General features: G+C 40.7%; 2 protein-coding genes across 7 annotated transcripts in view; one reads left to right on the top strand and one right to left on the bottom strand.

Moving 5' to 3' along the window:
• The window catches only part of sobpa (sine oculis binding protein homolog (Drosophila) a), a 59,656-nt gene extending 48,442 nt beyond the window's left edge, over positions 1 to 11,214 (bottom strand). For 2 of the 5 annotated variants that reach the window (XM_040041803.1, XM_040041805.1), the window contains exon 1: positions 10,414 to 11,213. In XM_040041803.1, the coding sequence (XP_039897737.1) occupies positions 10,414 to 10,509 (96 nt within the window). In that variant the 5' untranslated portion in view covers positions 10,510 to 11,213. Of the gene's footprint in view, positions 1 to 10,413 lie in introns of all 5 variants that reach the window. The other 3 variants (XM_040041804.1, XM_040041806.1, XM_040041802.1) reach the window with 2 other exon arrangements.
• A 4,818-nt stretch (positions 11,215 to 16,032) lies between these two features.
• pdss2 (prenyl (decaprenyl) diphosphate synthase, subunit 2) overlaps positions 16,033 to 24,292 on the top strand; it is a 33,549-nt gene continuing 25,289 nt past the window's right edge. The window contains exon 1 of one of the 2 annotated variants that reach the window (XR_005697293.1): positions 16,033 to 16,531. Coding sequence is in view for 1 of the 2 variants with exons in the window: in XM_040041807.1 (XP_039897741.1) it covers positions 16,281 to 16,531 (251 nt within the window). In the remaining variant the exon portion in view is untranslated. The remainder of the gene's footprint in view (positions 16,532 to 24,292) is intronic. The other variant, XM_040041807.1, reaches the window with a different exon arrangement.

Here is a 24,292-nt window from a genome sequence, read left to right as displayed (position 1 = left end):
GCAGTTAAAAGAAGCCAAAATGTAGGGATGGCTTTATTAATGAAGAATGACAGTATTTATCAATCTGTCTGTTATTAAATACCGCTGTGGTGGGGTGGTCAGTAGGTAGTGCGTGGCACAAAGGTGCAGGGCACAGTTTGAATCAATAACAGGTGAAGTCAAAGCACAACATCCATGTGCATGCCGCACCTGCAGGCCTAGCATGCAAGCACATGTGAGCGCACATCTGGAGCTCTGTGGGCTTCAAGGTTAGACAGCATCACCATCAACAATGAAAGGATTTGCAGTGATTATTTACAGTAATTAAAGTCTAATCCAAACATTCATAATCGCAGCCTGCATATTTTTTTTTTTTTTTTTTGCCACAGAGCTTTTTAAAAATGGTGGTTAAAGCAGTGAAGGCTGTTAATGAGGACAGCTCATGTGTGCAGATGTAACAACGCTAATGCTTGAACAATGATGAGTGACAGCAGTGCTTTTTCTGCCTGAAGGTTCCTGGGAGTCAGATTTAGTACCACGTCCTGAGCAGAGCTAAAGTTAGGTGCTGACAGCTAAATACATAACCTTGTTGTCACCCACTAAGACACGCTGTGAACACATTCCACATCCATTAAATAGTCACAATTTCGCCTCCTGACGTTTTAACTAAACATGTTTTATTAATTTCTTTTTTTTTTTTTTTTACTTTAACTGTGTTTATCTGTGCTCCATTTACACCAGAGAGTCCTTCCACACACATGCGGGGCAGATAATGAGGACACAGTAAATTAGGACTGCAATTAATTACCATTTCATTTAACGATTAGAATTATTATTAGCTTATTATATAAATATATAAATTCTAAAACTACTAGATTTGACATATTATAGAACCCCATTAAACAAAGAAAACACACAAATGAGAAACTGTAACCACTTTCCTCAATTATGGCTGAACCGTCAGTCAGTTAGCAAAATAGTTTATTATTATTATTAACTTAGTTTTCATATAAATTAATTGAACTTGTCAAAATACTTTAGTCTAAACATATGAAATTGAGTAGCTCTAAATGCCTACCCTTATAGGATCCAAGGTTATAGCTTCTTACCATAGTCTCTATATAAAAGATAAGAATAACCACTGTGATGTACCCCATTGGTTTACAATCATTCTTTATATATGCCATCTGGTTTTTGTAACCAGCAGTGGCCCTAAGGCCAAGTTATCAAGGCCTCAGTCGCACGGGTTGGAAAACCCTGAAAACCTCCAGGTGCTACGTGAAAATTTGTATTCCCCAACCAGCTGGTGAGAAGTTGCTGGCTGTAGCTAGGTGAAATTGGTCACATGTTTGGATGGAAGAAATCTGAAAGAGTATGGCGCAATCCTGAAACACAGAATATTCGCCTTACTGCTGCAACAGACATTTTAAAAGGAGCAGCTCCTTTAAGTGAGCATTTTCATGTGATACGTTTCGGTTTCACTATCAATTAGTGAGTAGTTGGAAGATATTTGCAGAAAAATCTGTCTTCCGTGTAATCATATACACCATATACCAACATATACTTCTTAGTGACCAGTTTCACCTAGTGACTCCCAGCAACCACTTGCCAACTAATAGGGGAATACACATTTCTCTAAAGCAACTGGTGTTTGTCAGGGGGTTGCTGAGCAGTCCTGAGTGACTTGGGCCAAACACTAGCAACCATGGCTAGCAAGATGTACCTATTCTATGTATGGATGCATGCCTCAGATACGTCTAAAAATAATCTAATGTTAATTTTAAGACACAGAAAATACAAATAAAATACAAGCCACCTGTCAAAGCAGCTATTCTCCTACTAGTGTAAAGTCTTAATAATTTTTTAAATATTACAATTTTTAAAAATTAGCTACACAAACTCAAAGCTGTGCTACAACATGCCTACGACATTATTTTTTTTAAACAACGTCTGTCTTTTTTAACATTAAAAAGTCTATAATATTCCAGTAAAATTCTAAAAATAAAATTAAAAAGCTGTAAACCAGCCCATTATGGCCTCTTTAAAATTATGGGAATAATTAATGAAACCTTAATGGAGAGGAAGATTTATGGGCAACTTACATAACAATAACCTGAAAAGAGGCAGAGTGCTGACAGACTCGAAGCGCACAAATTGGCAGGCACAAGTGCAGCAATTAGCCCAACTGCAAGGATGAAACCTCGAGAGGAACAAAATCACCCAGGAGAAAATCCTCCTTTTGAACAAACGAGATGGAGCATAACCCAAGCTGAATGTACTCCTGAGTAAACGGATGTAGCTGTAAAATAACCACATCACCAAGACAAAAACACAGCATCTCTCTGTGTCTCCCTTTCCTTCCTACCATCCTGTCCTCTAAGTCACCCTACTACTTCGAGAAAGGGGGAGCGTTATTAAGAGGGGAACCTAATCCCTGTTGGCGGCTCATCAAAGCAGCGGCACCAACTTTGGCTCCGCATGTGCCGGAGAGCAAGAGGCAGAAGGGCAGCTGCAGGTATCTGTATGTTACACTGGATGTATAGCCTTTTTATCTGGTTCATAATGGACAAAATCTCTGTTTATCTGCTGTAATAATCACAAAGGCTTCCGAGAGCCTTGGACAAAACTGAGGTCAAAGTGTGTTTCCTGCTGATTTCCTGATTTTGGCTGATCTCAAGAAAGTTCATATCTCAGTCTGAGGAGTCAAAATTGCACATTACTCCCTCCCTCAAATAAATCTTGGACTTCCCTGTCAGTTCAGTTTCTCTAGTTTTGCATCAACAGATGTTGTTTACACGGCTTATCTTTAACCAGCATTTGGACTTGGTTTTGATGGTGGTTGCCAATGCTGTAAAACGATAAAGGTAAAAAAAAATGAACTTTTAAAGGAGGCTCTAAGAACCATGATGGTCTCCAGCTTTTGCAGTGCAGACAGAGAAATAAAGGCGATTCTACCTTCAGCCTAAAGTTCCTGCAAAATCTTTTTCCCAAAGCTTTTGTGAATGCCTGTGATGTTACCGATTACTGAAGTCTTTGCTCATAATCAGAGGAAATTGGTGTTTCTCTAAGGTGGATTCTCTTTTACAGCCTTTAAAAAAAACTTATAGCTTATAATGCCTTGCAGCCAACCTGCTGAGGAATATTACTATAGACTACTCACTGGTGAAGTAAAACAATGGATTCATTTTAAAGAAGCTCTTCACTGGAAAAAATGACTAACTGCATGTGTTTTGCCTCATGTTTTGAGTTATTCAGAGGGGACGGTGCCTCCCTGGAAAGCCTGGTCAAGAACAAGTTTTCTGGACTTTGTGCATCTTTCCAATGGGATCATCAAACACGAAAGCAGCAGGAGGTTCTGCAACAGTGCTGTGAAACTGGGCTAGCTCCACAGAGCAAACACAGCAACCCGACATGATGAATGCAGAACTGAAGGTAAAAAGCCAGTTAGAAGACTACCTCTGACTGTGTGGGAAAATGCAAAAGAATAAGGTGGATTATCTGTTTAAAGGAACTTATTGTTAAAATTCCGATGTTTAAATAAACTAAAGCAATACTAAAACAACCACTATTACTTTATTTTACATTGTGCAGAAGACCTATCAATTGAAGCTGAACAAGGACCAGCAGGTACTTTCAAGTAATATCGATTTGTACAAGCAGAAGATGCAGTGAGAAAATTCACATAATAAGAAAAACACATCTGGTTTGATCCCAGGAGGAGACACAAACCCTGTTTGGTTCTTGCCTTCACTAAGGGCGTGTGGCATTAAAACAACTATGCCGAATCAAAGATGTGGAGTGACCCACTGTGGCGACCCTCCGTGAATGATGGAGCAGCTGAAAGTAGCATTATCTATTCCCTTTAACCTTCTGGTAGTTAAAGTTTTCCTTAAAATTTGGTGATGGAAATGACAAAAAGTACCTTTAAATTTCCTCAGCACACCCTTCAGCCCGACTTAACAAGCCCTGTGGATGTCTCAGAGTCTCGGGACCTTCACACGACATTGACCTTGAAATATGTTTTTTTTTTTTTCATGCTGACTGATGGTAAGACAGAACATTCATCACTGTGTTGGTTTCTCCATGCAATGGTGAAGATGTGAAGTGAAAACTACAACTTTACTTGCTGTTACCCATGTGCTCTTTTGTCAGTGAAGCAGTAAAGAGAAAGAACGACAGCAGGGACTGACTGCTGGCTCTAGAACTGCGGTTTCAAAAAGCCATGAAATGACCAAAGATAATTATACGCTGTATTTAAAAACAAAAGAAGAAATAGAATAACCCTTCTTTTACAGTGAGGCTTGAATTCATACCAAAAAAAGTTGAGTTGGTCTGCTACAACCAGTACACGAGTGGCTAATGTCAGCCCACTGTAGACAGGAACAGACGCTAAAGCTGACTTACTGAATCGGTTTGTTGACTTGCAGGCTTTCAGATTTAATAATAATAATAATAATAATAATAATAATAATAATAATAATAATAAATTTTATTTATGAGCGCCTTTCAAGTCACCCAAGGACACTTTACAATAAGAAGACACATAGTAAAACAATGGCAAGATAAGAACAATAAAACAAAAGCACAAGATAAAATTAACAAACAGTGGAGCCAGTTAAGCATTTATCATTATCCTGATTTAAAATGCCTGCAATGCTGCGGGAAAAATGATGTATGTATGTAAAATGTATCTCCACTATTATGGACTTTATCTCCTTATAATCCAGAAACAGCCATTCTAGGCTACTTGCAACCTCTAGAAGCTAAGTCACTGGAAAACCTGATAGATCCAGTTTGGAATGATCACTGATATTCTTGTTGCTATTGTAGGAACAGACCAAGGGCTGTAAATGAAAATTACCCCATAAGTCTAAAGCTGGCTCATTTACCGGTATTTTTCTGTTAATCTATGAGCTCTGTCCCTTTCAAGTAAACAAAAAAATGAGAAATGTAACAAAAACATAGATTTAAACGGATACAGCCAGCCTTCCATGATTCATTGGGGGGGGGATTATAACACTAAATATCTATGAAGCAGGCTTGCTTTTTTTATCCTTCCCTGCTAACATGTGATGGGTGGAGAACTAAGTACTCCAAGTACTAAGTACTCTAAGAAGTAAGTATTGCTTGTGTTTGCTGACTGCCTCTCTAATCCAAGCTCTTCGCCTTTACTTTTCTCCTAAAATGGTTTATTTATGGTCTACATTTATTTTATTTCAAAGGTACTGTGCGTGTTAATTAACGTGAGCAGCGAAGTCGGGTTATGCAAATATAGGACAATTTTCACCTACAGTCACAGGCAGGTAGATGGCATTTATAGACAATTAAAGAAAACTGAAGATGCAAAACCCTCTGAGCACAGATGAGAGCAGGAAGCGTGAGAGTGATAAAACAAAGACAAAGCCATATAGTGTATTAAGGAAACATTAAAGATAAATTATGAAAACTCACAAATAGGCACAAAAGTACATAAACATAGACTGTTTGTAAACGCAGTGACTTACAGCGACAGCACCTCTACTGAGCTGTCAGAGCAGACGCTACTGTTTGCCATCTCTAACACTGAGAGGCCACTACATTACTGCAGACACCTTCATCCAGTGCAATCTAATACTTCAGGACTGTATTTATGAAGCTTATCATATGCAGTTGACAATCCATCAAAGAGGTGTTGAAGCAGCTACAGGGTCACTGTGACCCTGTAGATGTGGATTTGAGAGTTTTTAAAGGTTACATCTTATATGCCCGTCAAGTTGCAACATAGAGGGCTTAAAAAATGAAGCCAAAATAAACGTGTGAAAACTTCAAGTTCCTCAAATGCCCACTTGAGGTTGACTCACCCTTAGACTTGAATATTTTATTTTATTGAGGCTTAGATTATACTCAATTCCTGACAAGACACGGACCACTGGACTGCCTAGGGCTCATGCTTAGCTGGTGCATTGTAATGTAAATTCTCCACGGATGAGTCTGAGAAGTCATGCAGACATGTGCACCAACCCTCATGCTTACTCTTTTATGTCACTTAGACCAGCGGCCCCTAACCCCCGGGCCATAGACCAGTTCTGGTCCGTGAGTCGTTTGGTACCGGGCCGTGAGAGTTGAGGCTTGGGTGTGACATTTATGGTTTTCAGGGTTTTTCTGTTTATATTGTTATTTTTCATTGTTTTTATCGTTAACTCTGTTTCCTTGGGTCTTTTCCCATGTGTTATGAATAAATCTTCTTCTGTTTGGTACCGGTACTGGTTTTATTTATCCGCGATACCCTAAAGGCCGGTCCGTGAAAATATTGTTGGACATAAAATGGTCCGTGGTACAAAAAAGGCTGGGAACCGCTGACTTAGACCCAAGAGGACTCACGGACAGCAAACATTTAATCCCAGTTTAAAAATTTAATTGATGCATTTTCAGTGGTGAAGATGATAAGACCAACAGGTAAATGCTAGGCTAATTTGAGAGAGGTGCAATTAAACGTATCAATGGGCACTCTAATGAGTCAGTGCAACTGCTTTTAGTAAGTTAAATTGTAGTGCTTATTAGCAAGTGTGCATTGCATACGGGTGGTACCTTGCTCACCAAGCTTGCCAGCATTAGCAAATAGTCGACCCTCTCGTTCAAATATAGTTACTAAAGAATAACATGGTGACAAACTGGTGACACGGCGGCTGTTTCCATCTTTTATATACAGTCTATAGTCATGGATTTTTATGGCTTCACTGTCTGAGTTGCAGTTCCAAATGTTTTTGTAAATCCTTGCCATTTCTGATGTCCTCTTTGTGCACTACAGGTTATGTGTCACACAGTATGTTTATGATGTTTAAGTGTATTTATCTATACCAGAGGTGGGCAATTCATTTCCCAAAGGCCACCAATAAGCTGAACTTAGTTCTGCTCAATATTAAATTTAGTTCTCTAGAAGCCTACTGGTGTCGCCTATTGTTTCTCATGTGGCCCCTTGGGAAAATGAATTGCCTACCCCAGATCGATACAGTCAACAATTGGAAACCATCTGCAGTAAAATACCCTTTTCACAGGGACTCTTACAAGCTTTCACTTAAATCTGCAGGATAATTAGCAGCTTATTGATGACCTACTCCTGATACTTTCGCCTCACAAGCTGACACTTCTCTGTCACAACTTCAGCAGCCGACCCTGCTTCTGCCTGTCTTCCCCCTTGTTTCCCCTCCAGTAAGACCCAAACATGGCCAGTAGGGCTTGTGGTAATGATGATGGTGGAAACTGGATACCTTGCGGGTGGAAACCAGAGCAGGACACAATACACCATGATAAAATTCCTGAATCCACGCGCCAAGTTTCCTCTTTGCCTCCTCCTCCTTCCTCTCCACTTTTCCACTCCCATGCTCCCTCTCTCCTCCTCTGCCTCTCCCTCTCCTCTGCTTTCATTTCCCTTTACTTTCCTTGATATGTGATACAGCGGAGACGCTCGGGTTACAGTTTTTACAGCTCAGCCAGCCCAGTGCTGTATACATTCCTTTCTCCCCTGTTTCTTACCCCACTCTCCAGCGTTTCATATCCCCTCCAAGCCCACTCCTCCTTCTCCTAGATTACTCACCGAGGCTTATTTTACCATGGCGCACATTAAGCAGCCAGATGAAGGAAACACTGTCAGACTGTTTAGTTTTTCAGAGGAGTATGATCCCTCAAAAGGGCACATTGTGTGCCTCACTCTCTCCCTCTGTGTTTTCCTCCAGCTTTGGTTTGTATTATTGAAGATGAGGGAATCTTAAGAGGAGACGGGAACAAATCAGGTCTGTTTTTGTTCTGAACAGAATGAACCTAAAAGTTTTCTGCAGAAAATCAATACTTTTAAACTCAGGACTTGGTGTTCTGAAGGAGGCAACCATCATGCAACTCTGCAGCATAATATTAATTAACTGCAGCTCTGCAGGGAGCATCAGAAAGCTGAATCCAGGTTTTGCATATGCCAAATTACACTTATTAATCATGGTATTTAAAGTGAAGGCTGCACGCAGGTGGAACTTTCTACCACTGGATCAGTGTCTTAAATTAATTGTGTATAGACAACAGCTTGTGTGATGTAATGAGAGTTGAAATCCAAGGTTGTGTAAGGAGCTGCAATCGAACTTGTTTAGCCTTTTAAAGGTGTTTTGACACCTTAACCACATCTGCTACTCCCTTTAGTAGCTTCCCCTGGTATTGATGGAAATATTGGAGTTGTCACGAGGCGGCATCACTTTTCCCTCCACACCATCGGCACAGCTCTACAGTGTATCCGCTGCACTGCCGTACGCATTTATTGTCATATCTTAAAATCCACAAGCAGCTGACAGCTTTATTTGCTCACATATTCAAAATTTAAAAAATAAAAGTGATGACAAATTAAGCTGCTGCCATTCAAATGAGATGTTTAACGGGCATGACACCTCTCCAAAACATACAAGAGATGTCAATTCTGCTGAATCCTGAATGATGACCCATGTCACAAAATCTGTCATCTAACAGCAAAACACAGACCTGCAAATAAAACATCATTTCTGACTGATGACTGGCATCATATAATTACTTGGTCAAAGTGATAAATTATCAGATGAGACATTCAGTGTGATTTTTTTTTTAAATTTGTGTCTTTTGCGAATAGATTTTTAGCCTGATAGCTGACGTCTGAAATAATGACAGAACTGACAAAAATCAAACCTAGACTTGTGCTACAGAATTTGACAGGAAGACACCTCCTTCTGCCTAAAAGGCAGCTGGGAAACATTGGGCACATTTTAAAAGCTCCTCTGAGAACACCTTTAGTACTAGAACTAGGGAAATTTCTCCATGGAGAAAACCCTGCCTGACACACACCCCACCCACCCGCCCCCACCACCACAACCCTGCATCCCTCCCTTCTGCCATCAGGACCAGACAGAGAGAAAGAAAGAGAGAGAGAGAGAGAGAGAGAGAGAGAGAGAGAGAGAGAGAGAGAGAGAGAGAGAGGGGTTAACTTTATTCTTCCTGAGAAAATGTGTCTCATTTCATCGCAAAAAAATGTGCATTCAATTAAAATTCTGTTACAGCGTGGACTCTCCTTCCTCTAGGCTTACGATGAATTTTATCTGACAAACAAGGATTTTGAGAATTAAAAGTGAAGGCATGCATCTGTTCAAGCAAATGCTGGCAATAACAGTAGATTGCACTGGTTTGAAATTGTGCAAAATTATTACAGTTTACTGCTCCATTCTTATGCATCTTTGACAGCTGCTTTGTTATCAGTAAAGTGCACATTACCCTCTTTGTACAGTTAAAAATAATAATAAATAAATAAGTGAAGCAGTGACACGTGAACGCGGGGGTATTTTGGAGGGGTCTACATACAAAAAAGCTCTTTTTTATTTATTTATTTTATTCCAGGGTTGTTTCAGGACTCGCTCAAAGCCAGCACCCTCGCATCTCCTCTGACAACCTAAGAAAAAAATTACAATTGCCGCAGTTATTCTCGGTGTGATCACCTGCACATTCATCCCATAACAGTGAAAACACCGGGTGCTTCTGCGTCTCCGGCCAGATGTGTACAAACAATGAGGAGATGTAGACAAAGCGGACACGCAGCCTGCCTCTGTCACACACACAGACGCCACGAGCACTTTCTTTTCCTTTTTTTTTTTTTTTTTGCTCCATAATGAACCACACGGCGCTCACGGCTCAAATATCACAATGTGTACCGAGCGAAGAAAAAAATAGAAAACACAGGGATAGAAACAACGTGTGTTTGAATGTCGACGGGGGAGAATCGTGCAGGTCGATCCCGGGAGACAATGTGCTCTTGTCGGGTGCGTAAAGCTCACAGACGCACATCTGGATCACACGCCTCTGGGCAGCTGGTCAACACACTAGCAAAAGCACACACACAAACGCGGGCATACAAAAACATCTCCAGTCAGAGACAAACCCACAAAAGCATCGCGGGGAAACCAGTGTTCCCCCATTGATTTACACTAATTATGCACATTGGCTGCTCTCCCCTGCGCTGTAGTGTAGCAGTATTAATAGTAATAGTAGAAGCTCTGTTGACGCCTTCACTGACGCACTGGATTTTCCATTAACTCTGGGTGAGCCATGAAAGGCAGGGCACACAAACGGATAGATTATGCCATGAATTGAAGCGACAGTATTCCTCCACTGACTCAAAACTTAATAGTAGAGGAGTAGCTGTGAATGGGTGCCGCATCCATTGTGCAAGGCGGTATTGGCAGGCTGCGCTTAGAGCCTGGCGTTCAGCGTGGATGTGACAATAGAACTTGGATAAATCAAAACATCATAAATTAAAGTTTCACTATCACGCAGCCAATTGCACTTCAGTGCATCGTATTTTCTTTCACTGCCTGGCTAGTGCTTCAACACACATGCACGCTCCTCACAGCCACTCCACGCGTAATCACATGCAGCTGGGCACAGATCCCCCTTTACCTTCATCTCTTCATTTATTTCCCTTTTCACTGGGTGAGCTGGTTTTCGGCTTCTTTTATTTTCCGGAGGTCTGCCCTCTTTTTCCATCTCTGCCATGTTTTCTCTGTGATACTTCTGTCAATATTTGCGGTGAGGAGGGGAGAGGAGGGGTTGAGAGAGGCAGCTGTTTACAGTCGCCAGACGGCGGGAGTCTTGCAGCTTTTCAGCGGCCCGTGTGACGCTGGTGATGCCGCCGAGGGCTTGCGGTGCCCGGCTAAGTCAGCCATCTTCTGCCCGTATCCTCCACGGTCCGTGCGCCAGTGGTGAGCCGCCTCTGTGAGTCAAAGGAGAGGTTGAGTGAGGGGAAAAAACGAGACAGGGGGAGGGGCGTCCGCTGAAACATTATATGACGCGTTGATGATCAGAGGTAGGCTATTTCTTCTCGCTTTCCCATGGAGTGCAATCAGAGCAGTCACATCCACTTAGCGGTGCTCCCTCATGGTGACAGTCTGTAACCAGCAAACAGGTGCCCCCACACAGTCCTCCAGCCTTTTCAGGGGAGCCTGCTGTTGGTCATAGCAACATTTAATCATGCTGTTAGTTCCCAACCCTTCTCCTTCAGTCATTTAACACCACAAAATCAAAGTTTCAGTGCGTAGGAAGAAGTGAGCAAGTACAGTGGGTAGAGAGCTCTGTGGCGCTTCAGTAGGTCGGCCAGTGTTGCAGGGGTTCAGTGAAACTATGTCTTTTTGATTTTCCCTGCAAAGAGAATTTTAGTGAAAAGTGTGGAGCAGGTGCATAAATAAACTGTGTGTGTGTGTGTGTGTGTGTGCAGACAGAAGAGAACTGCAGCGTGCCTGAAATTAAGTTTCCATCTGGCCCTCACAGTGTTGCTTTTTCTCACTAATTTCTCAACATGCAAAGGACCAACTGGGGCCACGAACTGTGTCATTTCCATTTACTTTTATTTATATAGCAACAGTTCACAACAGTGGCCATCTCAAGAGGCCTTATAATGTGACTCTATAATATTAAGATCTCCCTTCCTCTTTAACAGAACCAAGCTCACAAAGGAGGAAGTCACATGCCACGACTGGTTGGGGTGTGAGGAGAAAGAGAGAGGCCACAAACAACAAACAGGACAAAACACAAACTTAGGGAGAAAGAAAAGATGGGGAGAGCTCGAGAAATCTTCAGTGCATCATGGGAAGTATGCCAGCAACTTGAACCCTAAGCAGCATAAATTAGAGCTGGTTCAGGGTAAACAAATCCAATCCTAATTAAGCTTTATCAAAAAGGAAAGACTGGAGCCTAATCTTAAAAGAAGAAAGAGTGTCTGTCTCCTGAACCCAAACTGTGAGCTGGTGCCAGATTAGAGGGGCATGGTAGCTGAAGAAGTGTTCAATGCCCATTGCACTTATGGGGAATTCTTAAAATATATCTTTGATATCCTTGAATTGGCTCATTAACTGACAGCTGGGATATGCTCCAGAATAGATAGATGCATGGATATAGCAAAGCAAAGCAGCAGTTATCTCCAGGTAACCCCCCCCCCCCCCCAATGGTCAGATGGTCTACAAGCAGAGCTTGGCGATAGTGGTGGTACACAGTAGCCAGAAGCCAGCTCAGGGAGGTGTGGAAATGTGCTGTAACTCAAAGACAAGAAGAGCACAGAGTTTTACTTAGTTTGAGGTTTATTCTGATTACACCTGTTTGCAGAGACTTGAAAGATTCATGAGAGTGATACTACAGAAGTCCCACAGGACATTTCTCTTTCCAATACAACTGTGAGCACGAGTCCAACAGTTTAAATGTAAATCAATTCCAGAGCTGATCTATACAATGTGGTTTCCACTATACTGATCAATCCTGTTTACTGCAGTTGTTCCATTACCGTCCAATATTCTACAGTAAAAAAAAAATCTGTCCTAATAAATCATGGTAGGCCATATTGATTGAGTCTGATTGTTCCGGAGGAAAACGTATCAGCTCAGTATACACATTATCGCATATACTGTGCATTCATGCCGGTACATGCTGGTCTTGCAAAGCTCTTTAAACAAGACAATGTGACTGAATGTTTATAAATTGTGTTTTTTCCTCATGTCTAAAATGCATCATTTTCTTTGTGTCATACAAAACTGATCCAGCTGCCCTTTACTCTGTGATATTTCTTTGAATACAAGGCCGTGAGGTTCATGCATCCCTCTGCCTTAAAGTGGAATTACAATAAGGGAAGCTGCTGAGAGTGCTGCTGCTGCTGAGGCTGCTTGTGGCATAGTGACACCCATTTGAGCCGGAAAATCAGCAGGAACAGGAGCTGTGAACCGTGATGTGGGGTCAGGGTGAGATGACTTGTGTGTTACAGTGCATGCTCTTGCCATGCCTTGCAAAGTGGCAGCTCAGCTACATGACAGGAGCCCTTTCTTTAATGTGCTCCCCCAGGTTTACAGCAGTCTGGTTTAGTGTAATTTAAATCTAACACTTTGAAAAAGGGCTACAGACGAAGTGAATTTTTGATTGTACATGTAAAATCCACACCTGTGTACACCCTAAAGCAAATTACTGGACTTAAGGGTACATGTGTATAATTTTAAGGTCTTTCAACATCTGGTCTGTGTTTGGCCCAATGTAAACCAAAATTCTGTAAAACTTCTAGTCTTGGATTTTAAAATTATACCTTTATTTAAGATGCATAAAAACATTTAATACAACTGACAAGTTTAATTCTTTATTAATTCTGAACCGTCCACTCATATCTGAGCTCACTGACTTACTGACTTCATAGTGTTTAGATTCAGCTTTTTAAATCATATTCTTTTAGTTCATTTAGACTTTTATTTACTGAACTCTTTTTTGTTTTATTTAACTTTTTTCTGTTTAATTGTGCTACTTCTATTTTGACTTATTTAGCTTTTTTGTCTTGTTACATTGTATTTTATTTTATTGAGCTATTCTACTTTATTTGAACAGTTTTAAATAGTTTTTGGTTAAAATTCCAGCCGATGTAACACGAGAATATCCCAACTTTTGGATAGATAAAGTATCTTATCCAGATTTTTCAAGGTCCTTTAAAGTCCTGTCTAGGGTAAAAGAGAAGTACCTTAGAGCGTACAGCCCAAATGCATCTCTAAAGATACAATAATGTACTTTATTTTCTCAGAGTGTGCAATCTTACATGAATCAGTAGAATTCTGGTACAAATTTGCTAAAACTAAATTTGATCCTAACCTTCTTTGCTCAAAATCACCAAAAGGAATACATGGCTCAGTTACAAAGTGCAGTTTTCCTACTGCCTAAACACAAGAACGTTGTATCTGTGTGTGTTTTGTAAGTGGCTACAGTAAAAGAGGATGCAGCTCCATGTTGTGTAAGCTGTCCTTGACAGACTTCTCTGCAGTCCTGTTATAAGCAGATGGAGGAGGATTCAATGAAAGCTTTGTTAAACCACTGAGGCTGTGAGGGCATTACCTTATCACACTGTGGAACGGTTATATAGTCACAAAGATTGGGTTACATGAACTGCAACATGAGGACGCTCACTTTTCATTATTACAGTTTGAAATCAGTTGATATTTTCAAGGGGTTTTCCTTAGCTGAAGTACGTGACATGACATTTAAATTCATGGTTTTCTTATCTGACATTTGCCTGAATACAAACACATAATAAGTTAGGGAAGGCCTAAACCACAATTTAACCAAAAGTGAGTGCATAGTGGCCGAAAATCTCAGGAAGTATGTCTTTAAGTTGCTGTAATCTGACTGAATATGAAACTCACAGCTGTTTGAAGCAGGAGCAAAATAATGTCACTGTCAGTTAGAAAGAAAGAAAGAAAGAAAGAAAGAAAGAAAGAAAGAAAGAAAGAAAGAAAGAAAGAAAGAAAGGGGGCTGCTTTTTTACAAAACTGAGGAGAACTGATGTTCTCTAATGATCACACATTACATATAAAACACATTAAATCACAGAGCAGTGCTGCCCTCATTCAGCAGCTTTACAAATGTGTATGTAATAACATCCAACTCAAATGGAAAGCAGATGGGCCCTCACATTAGCAGACCACAGACACTGCTCTTTCTGCTGTGCAGAGACCTTTCTTGATCTTTGCTCACTTCTAGATAACACATGTTAATGATAACTTAACATTTTGACAGTTTACAGTTTTGCTTGTTTTAAAATAATTGTTTCTATATATTAGTAGATTATCTTACATTGTTTCAGGCTCAACTAATTAAGTCATTTGTAACCTCTGGATTTTCATTTCAAAAATCCAGAGATAAACTGGAATGGTTGTACTAGCTTGATTTCCTCCAAATAGAAAAATCCATCTGTTTGATGTGATCTGGGGAGATTGGTGGATGGGTCAACACCACGTGGTCTTTGCTATGTTCATCGCCATTAATGAGCATGTTTTGCAGTCTTGCTCTGGGAGGCTGTTGCTGTTGAGGAGTGCTGTTGTCATAGATGTGTGTGGAGGCTTTTATGGTTAAACAGCCCACAAAATATTGAGCTATCATTGTGGAGAGTGACGATAGATGTTTAGTTTAGGTGTTAAAGTTTAGTTTTGATTAAATCGAAAACACATTTTATTTCCTTATTTGGTCAGTATTTATATTTTACTCCATTCTGCTTCAGTGTCTTCATTCAGACTTGTGGAAAGAAACTAAATAACATATTCATTTACGTCGGTCAGTTTCACTGGCGCCAGCATACATTCCAGTTTGATTCCTACCAACACTGAAGGTCTGTATTTACTGGTTTGCTCACCTGCTTTTCTGATCCTGGATTATAAAACATTTTCCTCTTAAAAAACAGATGGCTGCTGACAGCAGTGCAATTATTAACAACTGACCAAAAAAAGATTAGCTTATAAATTACACTACAACAACAACAATAACAACAATAATAATAATAATAATAATAATAATAATAATAATAATAATAGCTCACCTCTGCATGCTTATATAAGATAAAAGTATTAAATTTAGGAGGAAAAACCATGACAAACTTACCATAAAAAATAGCATATTTGAGAGACAAAAGTGTTAAATGAAAATAATCTCAACACATGTATAGTAAAAACTAAAAAAAAATCTTTTAGTCAATGATCAATATGGAGTTTTTTCCACACTGACTTTTGGTGTTTTCATTATTTATTTATTTATTTGCTGCCCATGAGCCAATTTCAGGTGAGCGTCTCAAAATTCTGACTCACTAGGCCTAAATTTTGAGTTACATTTCTAAATTTGAACTTACTCAAGAGGAAGTTGAAAATTGAACATACTCCGTAAAAGTAAAACATTACTGACTGGAGTTACCTTTGCCTGGCTGAGGCAGAAGCTTCTATACAGTTCATTTTGTACGGTTAGGTTGGGAAAGAAAATCTCACATATCTACAAATTCAGTGACTCTAATATGTCAGTAATATTTCACTGTCGTCACATGTAGGGTCTTGCCGCTGAATAAACTGTGTCAAAATAAAAATATATATATATAAATTTTATGATATATATACTCACCTTGTGATATTTCGATTAAAACAATGAAAAAAATACCCCTTTTTTAAAAAGGAGTTTGGTTGGGCGTGCTCTCCGGAGCAGGGGCGTGGCGGAATGTGATAACAGCCCTAACTACGTATTTCGACGTAACGTATCACGTGTGTAAAAATGGCGGCTTGCAGTGGCAGGTCGTGGGTAGTGAAATACAGCTGTATATTCTGACTTTGACTTTATGTTTGTTTAGTTTCGAGATTATTTTTTACGTATTTTTAAACGCGGTTCGGCTTAATGACATGTGGCAGCATTAGCGGTTGAATGAGCGGTTTAAACTTGCAGTAGCTGCTGTCAGAAGCAGCTGTGGGCTACTCGAGTGTTTTTAAGTAGGAGAGAAGATGTTTTCACCTTGTTGGTCACGACTGTCCTGCGTGGCTTTGTCCAGCCGAGGAGGTCTGAGGACGCTGAGTCTGTTCTCCAGCTCTGGATCCTCAAACTGGAGCAAAGTTGTCTCCGATGCTGAGAAGATCGTGGGATATCCGACTTCCTTCATGAGCCTCCGCTGCCTCCTCAGTGACGAGCTCAGTAACGTTGCCATGCACCTGAGGAAGTTGGTCGGCACTCAGCACCCTCTCCTCAACACTGCCAGGTAAGCACCGGGGTCACCAGGTCCCCATAAATACAAAGAAACACAAAGATAGCGAGTTTATTATAGATAACTGCAAAAAATAAAAAATAATATCTAGAAAATGCAGATAGCTAAAATACGTTAAAAACTTGATTTTTAGGGAAATATAGGAATAAAGTACTTTCAGTTTTAACTTGAGGGGTTTAAAAAGAATTCTGCATTACTACTTTAGGTGTTACAGCCATTTCAGAGCCTCAGATGTATTTAGACGAACTAACATACCTTTAAATAAAAGCATTGTTTATATCTTTGGCAGTCAATGACCTGCTGGAGTCTAGAACCCATAGAAATCACCATATACAGCATTTCCTTCCTTTAGATGCTTTACTGCCTGTTTATGGGTCTCGCTGCCCTCCGTTTTGTATTTAATAACTGTACAGGCATGCTCTCTTGGGTTGAGATCAGGTGACTGACTTGGTCATTGAAGAATATTCCATTCTTGGGTTGCTTTTGCAGTGTGCGTCGGCTGATTATTGATTTCCCCTGTGGAGCTCTGTCTGCAACATTTGGCTGAATCTGAGCAGAGAGTGTAGCCCTGTACACCTGTGAGGTCATGCTTCCCTTCTTTAAACTCTACCTGTGGTGCTGGCAGGCATACATGCCCACGTCTACACCATGTTTGACAAATGTGATATGCTTCAGATCTCGGTGCAGGTTCTTTTAGGTGTTCTCTGTTAAGGTCTAAAATGGCTTGCCTGTTCTTGCATGTAACCGGTGGTTTGCACCTTGCTGTAAATCCTCTGTTTTCATTCATGAAGCTGTGTCTTGAATGTAGACTGTGACATGTCCTCCAGAGTGTTCTTGACTCAGATGTTGAGAAGATGTTTTTCTGAACCAAGGAAATTCATCAGTTGTCCTCTTCGACTTTCTTCTGTGGTCTTAGACATTAAATCTAATCCAGAGATTTTATTTTATTTCATTAGTTTGCCATGAAATAATGATAGGACAGTCCAAGCCAACTGTACAACTGCACTTGACCTCATATATCCTCGTATATCCTTTCATTACTCTGTCACCGTCAGGCTACAGAACAGCTGACCACAACCAGCAGTTATTGTTTGGGGGTTTTTTTTTTTTTGTTTTTTCTTTGAGTCAAGCAACAGCCGATGCGTTGAGAGTGGAGTTTAATTATGTGTATTTGGAAAAGTGCATACACATAAATTTCAGTGCTTCATTCTTTACATTTTGATGCAGGGGTACAGGGAGGACTCACTTTAGTCTGTGGTCAAGTGTTTGAAAGTGTCCATAGTTTGATGTGAATACTATAATATCATAAGTAAAGCCAGCTAATAGCCTGTTAATTTCCCAGCTTTGACTGCAAGACTGGCAGATGCGAGGAAACATATAAACTGATACTAAATGCATTACTCTGATTGCTGTTCTGTCTTACAATAACATGTATTAGCTACACATGGCATGATAGCAACTGTAGGCTCTTCTGCTAAGAAGTTTGGCACTAGCCTTGACTCTGAAGTGTGGAGCTCTCTGCAGGAAGAAACAAATTAACCTTCATAACAATTCAGCAGAAAATTTGCTGTATGTGAAGAGAATGGGGCCACTGGCTGAGATTTAATAAAGTTTGAGTTCTTGTACAAAAGTGTTTTTGGGCTGAATTTGGTTCATGTAGTTGCAAGAAAAAAATTGGAATGAGCAGGATTTCTTTGATGACTTAAGGTGCAACACTACAATTAAACATGTTAAAGATATAAACTAATAGAAATCACCCCGAAACTCCCCGGTTGGTTACCTAAACAGAGGATATATATCTTTGTATTACAAATTTGCTAAAATTGTAAGGGCAACTATTGCACCAACATAATTTTGTAGAACATAAATCAGGTGCAAAAGTTGTTTTTCCAGTTTTTTAACGTGTTTAATTCAAAGATTTTTACAAATGTATCACCGCATGAATCAGAAATGCCAAAAAATGTCAATTACTACAAGGTTTTTAGGTATAACATCGCTTATAAATAAAGCTCAGAGTGATTTTTTTTTTTATATACAAACACCTCCATAAAAACTTTTAAGAGTATAGACAGGAAGAAAGAAGTTTGTGTTGTGAGTCTGTATCCCTTTAACCACTCCAAGTCTCTCACCCAGTTCTGTTGTCCAAGTTCAAATCAGTTTCTTCCCCAGATCTTTTGGATATATTCTCACACTATTGTCAATCAATCCCTTTCATCTGGCTGTATTCCAGATTACTTTAAAACATCCAGGGAAACAATAATTCGAGGCCAATTTCCAAACTCTTGTTTATTTCCAAACTCCTTGGCCAAAGCTGTTGCTCATCAGCTCCAGATTGTTGAAGGAAACAGTATCTTTGCTTAATTTCAGTCTGGTTACAGACAGAACTACAGCACTGAAACCCTGCTTGAGCCTGGTTGTGCTGGAGGTTTCTTCCTGTTAAAAGGGAGTTTCTCCTTTCCACTGTTGCTAAAACACTTGCTCAAAGGAGGGTTTGGGGGGGGGGGTTTGCCCATATGTGTGAATGTGAGTGCAAATGGTTGTCTGTCTCTGTGTGGTGGCCCTGCGACAGACTGGCGACCTGTCCAGGGTGTACCCCTCCTCGTGCCCTATGACAGCTGATCTAGGCTCCAGGGCCCCCCATGATCCTGAAAAGGATAAGCAGAAGCGAATGGATCGATGGAAAAATGTCACTGCAGGACAAAAGCTTAATCCAAACTGTGAAGCATGGTGGTAGAACCATCCAGGTTAGGGTCAGCTTTGCTACTTGATGTGTGTTGTGCTTTGTAATTACTGAAGGAGGAGAAGAGGAAAGCGGTCCATGACCTGAAGCTTAGGAGAGGTTGTCTAAGTGAGGCAAGAGGATAATGATCCAAAGTTCAAAAGAAACGTGTTTTTAGAGCAAGAGTCAGAGTCCTGTTCTGAAGAGGGCTGTTCAATCAAGACATTTCAGACCCACTGATTCTGTTTTTCCAACCAGTGAATTCAATAACGACACAAAAATCACAACTGTGTGATTTGCAACTTTATGTGTCTGTCTATAATAAAGATTTATTGTAGATGAACCGCAGACAATATTCTCAGTTCACAGTCCAAAAACTTTTTTTTTTTTTTTTGCAACAGTTTATATGGTGCAAAAGCAAGTTCAGAAATATGTTTGTCCTTCATTTACGTCCAGTGAAGGATTTTAGAGGAAGTGACTAAAAATGCTCGGCACTCGTTATTATCCCTGAACTTTATCCGGGGAGTTGCCTGAACTTTGCTTTATCAAAAGAAATCAGGAACAGCACTAAGGAAAGAAAACAAGAAGAGTCCTCGAACTCAATCCTGCCATGCGGACGGGTGTGTTGGAAACAGGAACCCAAGGGTGTAATAACCTATACACCTAAATCTGATATGACAATCCATTTGGGTGTTGTAGCAGCAGGGGGTGGGGAGGCTGTGGGGGTTGGAGGGGTGTAGCAGACCTCTTGACAGTCTGACTCCTCACTGTCAGCTTGGGTTGGCTGGTTCGTATTTCCCTCTGTGTCTCCGCCATAGACGCGCGGCAGATAAAAATATCCACAATAGCAGACAGGCAGACCCTCGTGGAGTTGGGTTTCGGTTTTTCCTTTCCTTTCATTCTCAAAAACTGCAGCTCAGCTAACTTCACCCCAAAGTGTGGAGTTACAGCGAGAGGCCTGCAGCCCAGAGAGAAGAAACTTTATTTGCTTTAAGGACAGTCCTTGAGAGTTTGACTTCGACTAGAACTCCCTTCTACTGGCTTCTACTCTTTGCATGTGATCTTCAGCACCCACAGTGGGCATGACTGAAGGGTTATAACATAGTGTACAAAAGAATAGATGAGACAGGCGGAGGTCTTTTGAATAGTCCAGAGCAAGACAAGAACTGCTGAAGAGACAAAAACACTCGCAATAGCAAATATGTGAACAAGTAGCTGCTGCCAGTGTTTAACCTTCAAATGTGTTAAAAATCAGAAAAAAGAGGGTAGTTTCCATTTTGCATAGGCTGTAGATTTTCGATGGAATAATGTGTGAAACAAGGACTAGTGACTGATCGTTTTGCAGCAGCACTTTCTTTTCTTTTCTGTTCTGTTCTGTTTGTTGCAGTATCATAAGTGCCCACTGGGATAAATTAGTAGAAAGGCTAAGAATAGTGTTAATAAAACTAGCTGATAACTTGCTTCACTAGCTTCACTCTGTCATCCAAATACCATCACTTCAGACTCTAAAAACCCCCCAAAATGCTAACGTTGAGTCCAAAATCAACTTTAGCATTTATGCAGGCTTTGTCCATTTTTTATATACAGTCTATGCTGTTACCACTCTGCATCCAGTTCCAGCACTGCAATTAATTTATTTTCTTCCACTTATCCAATTCAGCATCACAGGGGATCTGGAGCTTGTCTCAGCTATCAAAGTGTACACCATGGACAGGTCACCAGTCTGTCACAGGCCTAACACATAGACACAGGGAACCATTCACACTAACATTCATACCTATAGTCAGTCCAAATTTGTAATTCTAAATTATTTAAATGAATTAAAATGTACACACATAAATGCAAAATGACAAATAAAATGAAGATGAGATGGTGCGCTTAGTTGCTGTGAAATGTGACAAAACATTGAAATCTGCCTTATTATTTTTATCCATTAAGTTTGGTTGTGTATAACTTGGCAAGAGAATCAGTTTTTAATTCTTCTCTGCTCTACATTTTCCTGATAATTTTAAACCACTGAGAAGAGAAAATAAAATATCGACAATTGCCTCTTACCTGGCCCCTTTAGAAACGTATTGTTATTAGTTTTTGTATAATAGCTTTAGGATATTTCACTTTCATACTGTGAGTATTTACAAAAGTGCAGACCTAAAAAGTATATAAAGATGGGCCAAAATTGGTGTGAAGAAACAGAAAAGAGATTGGTACTCTTTTTTTAAAAAATATTGGAGAAAACTTCAAACACTATGGTTTGGTTCAACTTTAAATGGTAATTTCAGCATGTGGCATAGGTGGTCATATTGATTGAAATGATACACACAATAGTTTGAAAATGTCACATTGATCAAACCACTTTATGTCTTAAAATGTTTTTTCTTAATTCTAAATGCAGAAGGACCGTGCATCACAGAGAGTCCAAGAATCAGTGGATCCTTTCAGGGTTATTAAAAGCAGCTACACATTGTGCTTTACAGTGAGGAACTGCCTGCTGTACACCTGACTTTATGGAAATATGAGTCAAATCCTGGAAACCGGTTTAAACTGTTGGTCAATACTCTAAACATATCATCATCTTAATGTATCTGCTGTGCACTGTAGAGGCGGATGCATTGCATAAAATCTGTTAAATCCTGGCAAACTGGGGGGGAAAAGGCAGACACGGGATCAATACGACACCACATGTGAGGTCATACATTTGCATGCATTAATCCCTGCCGGTACTGGACGGTGGCTAAAGTTCCCGAATTCCTGGGCTGCTGTAGCAGAGCAGAAGGCGTGGTGACCTGTTCACAACCCTTTTAAAATGACAGCAGCCCATTTCTCTCTTTCTGCTCCCGCTCTCTTCTACCACATCATCTTTTTGCCCCACCCCCTTTGCACCCTTTGCAGGAGGGCGTTTGTGATTGATTGATGTATGCTGGTGCGGATGGTGACATAAATATTAATCATCTGCCACCCTCAGGCCACAGGCTTCCCTGGACTCCACAGCTTCATAATTTTCGCTCTCTGGTCGGTTTAGCTCAACGGGCCGTGCTGCTGCGTTCATCAGCGCCCCGGTCTCAGCAACTATTTTCCAACTGGGTAGAAATTTAAAGTAGCCATAAATAAATCTTCTGAGCTGCGATGAAAGACAGCCCTGTACAGTGTCATCATAAATTTCTGGAAACTGAGGTATTTTATGTGATTCGGGTTTTTTTTTCTTTTTTTTTTTTTGGGGGGGGGGGGAGGAAAGCTCGGGGGCATTTTTCCTCCTGGTAGCACAACACTGTGAATCACTCCTCTTTCTTTCTTCTGTCATCTTTTCACGCTTTCCCATTTCTGTCTGGCCTCTATTCCCTCCATCTCCCTCTGTCCCCTCCCTCTCTTCATGCTCCGTCTCTCACATCCACTATCTGTCTAGGGTTCCTCCGCCACCACCGCCACCCCCCCCCCCTCTGTGGCGCAGGGGTGGGTCAGAGAGGGTGGGGGCTCGAGGTTGGTAAGGCCGCTGTCTGGGCTTCGAGCAGAGGGGGGCGTGGCTGCTCGTCTGCCTCGGAGCCCCTAACGAGAGTGTGATTCATGGCACAAGGGGCTCCCATAGGGACAGGATTAGAGGTGCTCTGTCTAACCGCTCCCCAGAGAGACTAAAAAGATATTTAATCTGCCCACCACACAAGCAGCTACCACTGGCCTCTGTGTGTTTGTGTGTGTGTCTTCGTGGGTGTGCGTGTGCCTCTGTGAACATCTCAGAAGATTGTTGGTGAAGGGGGTGGGAATACCACGACCACCTCCTTCACCACAACCCTTCAAATCCAAAAGAAAAAAAGTCCTGCAGTAAAAAATTATCATTTTTTTCTTGTTATTTTCTGTGTTGAGGAATAAAGTTTAGCAGTAACTATAAATTAACATGGCATTAAATGAATATGCAGAAGTGCGATACTACTGCTGCATGCAATGTGCAATATTTTGAAAAGGTCCTTTGAATAAATTTATAATTAATTCCTTTTTTACTGTTTATTGTTGGATAAATAACACTTCTGATCAGAGAAACAAATATGCTGCATGTATGGGTGTCTAACAGTAGGGATATCAAAAATATGGTCATCTCTGAATGTGAGAGCAGACCTACTGTTTTTGCAGGGCAACCAATCAGAAGAAGTGTGACCTTAGAGGGAGGAGGAGCTAAAACATCTTATTTTAGACAAATGATGAACTGAGAGAAATACCAAGATAAATGTTGATTATTCTGACTCATGCACATCTGCTTTATTACAGTAGATAATAAGACAATTACTGCTCTGTTTTAGCTGTTTAAATGAAAAGTTTATTAACTGTAACTTTATAAAAGTATTACCATCCCATGCCAGTGGGACATGATGCTTTATATTCCCTAACTTTAGCTTTCACTGCCTTCTAAGAATTAAACCGAGGTGGTGGTGAAGCAGATATTGAGGTCATTCAGATGGCGCCACGCGCGCTTTGCCGGATTCCTCTGGGTGGCATCGAATTCAAAGGTGTTGCACCAAAAGTCATTGCTTTGGTTGCCAGCAGATTGCCACAGTTGCCCATAGTATTTTGCAGAAAAACTAACTACTATCCAAGGTGGAAAAATTGTGTTGCAAACCAAAAATGGAGCAGGTTCACCTGCAGAGTTGTGCCTCATGCCTGCAGCTGGTTTGTGTCCAACTCAGAGCATAGGTTAGGATTAGAGAGAGATCGGTTTAGGATAGGTTTTTAGGCTTGTCTGATCGGAGCTTTTCACTCATCATTGTCACATGTTGAAAATGTAAGGCAAGTTGACATCACGTGGTTATCGGTCACATGTCTGCAAAACATCAGTAAGTGGAGTCAGCAGAAGTGGTACCTGCTACATCCTCCTGTGAGTTTGAACACGGCTGGTTGGCAGAGGTCTTTTTTGGATGTACTTTTGCCTGCGTGGGGCCTCCCAGCGCTCTGGCTTCATCCCAATTTCATGTATTAATTGGTGATTCTAGATTAGCCATAGGTGTAAAAATGGGTGTGAATGGTTGTGCTCTGTGTCTGCCCTGTGATAGACT

Source organism: Simochromis diagramma, unplaced genomic scaffold (assembly GCF_900408965.1).
Source record: "Simochromis diagramma unplaced genomic scaffold, fSimDia1.1 OVJJ01000304.1, whole genome shotgun sequence".
Classification (NCBI taxonomy): Eukaryota; Metazoa; Chordata; class Actinopteri; order Cichliformes; family Cichlidae; genus Simochromis; species Simochromis diagramma.
The sequence above is the reverse complement of the archived record's forward strand: the minus strand, read 5'-3'. Positions and strand labels throughout refer to the sequence as shown.